General features: G+C 40.6%; 1 protein-coding gene across 10 annotated transcripts in view; it reads left to right on the plus strand.

Annotated features, from left to right (window-relative positions):
• SIPA1L1 (signal induced proliferation associated 1 like 1) overlaps nucleotides 1-6,000 on the plus strand; it is a 385,188-nt gene that overhangs the window by 294,043 nt on the left and 85,145 nt on the right. For all 10 annotated transcript variants that reach the window (XM_023507644.1, XM_012812217.2, XM_023507649.1 and 7 more), the window contains one exon: nucleotides 484-641. In XM_023507644.1, coding sequence (XP_023363412.1) covers nucleotides 484-641 — 158 coding nt within the window. The remainder of the gene's footprint in view (nucleotides 1-483; nucleotides 642-6,000) is intronic.

Raw genomic sequence — 6,000 nt, forward strand, 5'->3', positions numbered from 1 at the left:
TAATTTTTCCATTCCTAGTTTCTGACACAAAAAGTATATCACAAAACACCTAAGCTACATTTTCTTTAAATGAAGCCAATTAAACCAGAACATAAATTGCACTGTAATTACTTCAGCCATTCCCATCTCTAAAGATCGTCCCTCTAGTAAGTTTCTTTCTTATGTGAAAATGGAACAAAACTGTTGTTATGGAAACTGAGGATTCAGAGAGTCAGGGACTTGGCATAATATGCCAAATATCGGTTAAATCTATTTGAAGGCTATATCTTTAATGCAAATTTCAGCATATTCATTTCTCTGTCTTCTTCCTTGGAGGGAATGATAAGACAGGCTAAAAAATATTGACAATAATTGTGTAGATTACCTACCCTAATAAATACTGATTAGTAATGAATGTTTTAAATACAGTTACATAAGGGAATTATTTGGGAGGAGAAAACCAGAGCCCTGTCATTTATGTTGGTTGCTTATTTTTTCTTGTAGCTCCTACGGAAGCGGCATATTGGAAATGACATCGTAACAATTGTTTTCCAAGAGCCTGGAGCACAGCCGTTCAGCCCAAAAAACATCCGATCTCACTTTCAGCACGTTTTCGTCATTGTCAGGGCGCATAATCCCTGCTCTGACGGTGTCTGTTACAGGTGTGTATTGGTGCCACCGTGGTGGCTGGGTGGACCTTGGCACAGAGGCCCCATCTAGCTCTGCTCTCTGAAATGGCAGTGGCCCCTTCCTATTTATTTTTATCTTTAAACTGTGCATGCCGATGGCTGAGTTCACATGCTGATGTAATCGGTGGCATTGACATCCTCAGACATGTTGTTTAGACACTTGCCGTTTCCATTTGCACCTCCTTCTTAGGTGAAGTCCTTCATCCCTGCCATCTGGTCACCAGCTAATTACTCATATTGCTAATTATATTTTTCTCTTGGCATGGCAAAAGCAGAGAAGAATGATCAGAATAAATAGGGAAGAGAAGTTCCTTTTTTAGAAAAGTATTATTTTTTAAAAGGCCCAAACCCTTGCCTCAGACTTAACGTGATGGACACTAACACTTCTGACTACAAGCTTGAAGGTATTTCTCTGTAAGCACTTTTTGAGATTGTTTCCATGTTGCCTAGTGGCTTATTCTCATGAGTATAAGCCTGCAGGCCTCTATCTGTGGAGGCCTTTATAAGAAGACCAGGGTGGTTGGGTGTTGCAGGGGAAGGGAACCTGTGATGCTGGCTTGATGTGGGTGTCGTGCCAGGATGTAAAAGAATAATGTTCCAGCATTTGTAAGATGTTTATTTTATTTTTTTTTTTAATTTCAAAAAATTAAGGGGGCATAAATGTTTTTGTTACCTGCATTGCTTTTATAATGCCTGAGTCCCAGCAGTGAGAGAGCCCATCATCCAAATGGGGTTCACTATACCTGTTAGGTAGGTTTTTGCCCCTTTCCTCCTACCCCTGAAGGCTTTTGTGGCTTGTTTGTTTTTTGAGACAGAGTCTTACTCTGTCACCATGGCTCACAGTAACCTCACTCTTGGGCTCAAGCAATCCTCTTGCCTCCGCTGCCTGAGTAGCTGGGACAACAGGCACCTGCCACGAAGCCCAGCTAATTTTTTCTGTTTTTAGTAGAGATGGTGTCTTACTCTTGCTGAGGCTGATCGTGAATCCTGAGCTCAAGTCATCCATCTGCCTCCTTCTCAGAGTGCTACCATTACAGATATGAGCCACCACACCTGGCCTAAAGACATTTCCAGTATGCACCAATCATTTCAAAATACAGAGGTTGAACATGTCTATACTGCCTAAAATAGGGGTGGTTAGGCTTTGTTAAGTTTGAATATTTGTCTTTAAGAAGTGACCAACACTGACGTGACGATTGCTATGTGAGATCTATAACTGTCTAATTCTAGGAATGCTGCAGGTTAATTCTTGGAGGAGAGCAAGCGGAGTTTAGGGGAGAAAACAAGTAAAGGTTACTTGGAGGTCCTGCTGGCTGCCACCATCTTGCACATATCACAGTAATGGCACTGCTTGAGCTCGTGCTGTAATCCCAGCATTAGTCTAGGCAACTTACCTCAGCCCAGGGGGCTTATGCTGATTTTGTGAGGACTTTTGCAAACCTGTGAGGTAGATCCTGTTTTTGTCTCCAATTTCAGATAATGCAATTTGAGCACCCGGTGGCTGGTGACTCTCCTGCAGTGAGCTGGCAGTGCTGGGTCGTCCGGCTGGTGTCCAGTAAGGCCGATCCCAGAGCCTGCACTCCTGACACTGCTGTTGTGCTGGCTGTCACCCATGCCAGGGATTCCAGGTCTCTCGTTTCTTAGGCTCCGGGGGTAGGAACAGCAATGGGAGAGACCCAGATCTGGATTCTCTTATCAAGGATATAGTCACTGAAAGTTCCTTTGTCTAGTTGTAGAAGGAAAGAGTAAGCACAGAACATTCAACTGTAATTGGAATGGATAACTGTTTTCACTTACAAAGTACACTGAGCACTTAAAACACACCTTGTACTTGACTCATGCAAAGAACTTCATATTACTCTGTAGATGGAAAGCTAAACCCTTTTTGAATGGACGCTAGGAAGTTGGGGGACTGGAAAGCTATGCGATTTCTTTCAAAGAGATTTTCTTTTTTTCAAGACTTAATCTAAACCAGTACTGTCCAAGAGAAATGTAATGTAACCCACATGTTAATTTTATATTTTCTAATAGCCAGATTTTTTAAAAAGGTAATAAGATGTAGGTGAAAGTAATTTTGGCCCTATTTTTAACCTGATATTATATATTTACATAATATATCAAAATGAATTACCATGTATTTTTTAATGTTGAAAAACCATTGTGACATTTTACATTTTTCATACTAAGTCGTTAGAATCTGGAGTGCATTTTGGATTTACAGTGCCTTTTTTTTTTCCTTCTCATTATTTTGCCCTGGGTAGAGTACCTGAGCATCAGCCTAGCTCATAGCAACTTCAAACTCTTGGGTTCAAGCAGTCCTCTTGCCTCAGCCTCCAGAATAGGTGGGACTACAGGCATTTACCACCATACCCGGCTAGTTTTTATACTTTTATTAGAGACAGGGTTTCACTCTTGCTCAGGCTGGTCTCAAACTCCTGAGCTCAATCAATCCTCCTGCCTTGGCCTCCCAGAGCGCTGGGATTATAGGCATAAGCCACCACAGTCAGCCAGCTCACAGCACATTTCAATTAGGATGCCAAATTTTCATTGGTAATTCTTAATCTGTATTTAAATTTCATAAACTTTATCATTGAAAAGGTAGATAGATATATATACACACACACGTATATATACCCAAATTGTTCCAAGTACAGTTTTTAAAAGCTCGCAAACTGAATTATCAGTGTTTTAAATTTAAATTAATGAAAATTTAATTAATATTCCTTGGTTGTACTAACCACGTGCTCCGTAGCCACACGCGGCTAGTGCCCACTGTCATGTGTGAGCCAGCTGTTAGGAAAGGGTGTGGCCTTCTTCCATGCTTTGTTGTTTTATTTTATCCCTCCCTCCCTGAAACTTTTGATTTTTGCTGTCTCTTTCTATTATTTTTAGTCTGTTGCCTGGAAATCCCATCTCTTTAACCCAGCATGTGACACTGGGAGGAGGACACTGAGATTCCCTGCCCCTGACACGTGGGCAGGTCTGGAATTTGCTAGTTGGCCAAGCTTACTTGAAGGACCAACACACAGTTTTTAAACTGTGGATTTGGCCTGTAATAAATCCAAGAGAACCTGTCAGCTTGTAACATTACTCAAAGAGATCACAAGAAATTATCAAGTAGTTGACCTTCTCCTGTTGTAAGCTCTAGGTAATTATTCTCCCTTCTTCTCAGAAAAGGTAGGCCCCTTTCCTGGAGTATGCTGTGATGTCAAGAGGTTTTCGAGGGCACAGAGTCTATAGGGTACCTCTCTCATAGCCTTTCATGTTGAAAGGGGAGATGAGAGTGGTTCATTTCCTTATGAAAATAAATGTATTATAAAGTAGAATAGAACATTTGTATTAATTCTAAGATAAAACATGGATCTTCAAAGAATTTCTATATCCATGAGTTTTTCTCCTACGAGGGATGTGAATTTAAAGGCATCTTTCTTGTTATGTTTTTACTAAAGTCTAAAAAAATAAAATAAAGGCATCTTTCATTAGGAGTACTTTGGTGGGGAAGTTTAGAGATGCATTGATTTACTCTCATTTTATCTAAAGGTAACTTTCCCTAAGGAATGTAGCTACAGTCGTTTAAATGCTTTTTATCATTTAAAATCTCTTGGTGCCATCTCTCTCCACCATGACCATTCGTATATTTATTTACTTACACACCTACTTGGTACTTGAAATGTGGAAAGTAGAAAAGTTTCCTTAGGTGTGTCTTGCTGTAGCAGTATAGAGAATGTGGAGTGGTTATAGGCTGAAGTTATAACAGTCAAGAAGATGGGATTTGGTGTGTATTTTAAAGCACAAATGGCTGGAATTCAGTGGGATGGAGAAATCATTCTAGCAGTGCTCAGTGGTAGTCTGGACAGAGACCAGAGAAGGGAGGAAGCGCCGTGACAAGGCTACTGACGTAGGAAAGATAACTACTCATTGGGCCTTTGCAATGCCAGACCATCAAAGTAACACCATATAAATAGAATTTTAGAAAAAGTTTATCTGATGTCTCCCGGCAAGCTAATTTGTACACATATTGATAAACTTGGAGGTTGTTGCTGTCCATTTAAATTTTTCACAATTTCTTTATCCAGCCCTTATCATATACACCTCTGAGTCCACCACCCATAGGCCTGTAACAAACTGGTCAACATACAGAGGTGGTCGATATAAGGAACGAGGTCTATGGCACTGACATATACATGGTGCATGTCCAATGTGAAAATCAGATCAACTTAAGGAGGTGTTCAGTACAGGGAGGTGGTCAACTCTGGAGGTTCTACTGTATATGCAAGGCACACTGTCGTAGGCCTTAGGTTGTAACAGGAGAAGAAAAAGACAAAAATCCCCATAATAGATCCAGAGATGAGGTCCTAAAATAATGTAGTATTATATATCTCCCTGGAGACTAGAAAGTTCGTCTGGGAAAAAGAGGCCGGTTAACCTTCAATAGTCATGATATAACCAAGAATGCAGAAACCAGTTACTAAGTCTGCACGCTAAAGCTTATCCTATGACTCCAGGATAAGAGAGCTCTCCAGTCTATTATTTTATTTGTATCATTGCAATGAGCTTAATTGTCTAGTCCTGGTTGGTGGAGCAAATTAGAAGCAATGAAATCTAAAAAAAGAAGCAGCAGTTAATGGCACATCTATGCTAAAGACATTGGTATGTGATTACTGAGAGAGGAGATGAAGAAAACTATGTCAGAGATACAAAGTGAATAAGTATAGCAGTCTGGAATCATTTGGTAGTGGTCTCCCTTTATTTACAGGGATATTTGTATTCTGAGACCCTCCTAGTGAATGCCCCAAACTGAGACAAGTAGTCCCAGCTAGTTGGGAGGCTGAGGCAGAAAGGAGGCTGAGGGGGTCACTTGAGCCCAGAAGGTGGAGGTTGCTGTGAGCTAAGCTGACGCCATGACACTGTAACATGGGCAGTAGAGCAAGACTCTGTCTCAACAAATCCAATATATGTTGTGTTTTTTCTGTACATACAAACCTATGATGGTTTAATTTGTAAATTGGGATAAGATATTCACAATAATAGAATAGAACAATTATAACATATTTTGTGAATGTGGTCTCTCTTTGTCTGACAATATCTTACTGTGCTATACATACCACAGGTAGTTGAACCCATAGAATGTGACATTGCAGATCAGGGTAACTAGTGTATATGGCATCACTTGCCTAAGGACTTCACTTTGTAAAACACGCTATAGAATGTCATCATTTTTGAACAACTAGTGAATTAGTGTATCTGGGCATTGATCATCAAAGGCTGCAAATATCGGCTCAGCGCCTGTGGCTCAAGCGGCTAAGGCGCCAGCCACGTACACCTAAGGTGG

This window comes from Otolemur garnettii, unplaced genomic scaffold (assembly GCF_000181295.1).
Source record: "Otolemur garnettii isolate 467f Iridium unplaced genomic scaffold, OtoGar3 scaffold00196, whole genome shotgun sequence".
NCBI classification, from domain to species: Eukaryota; Metazoa; Chordata; class Mammalia; order Primates; family Galagidae; genus Otolemur; species Otolemur garnettii.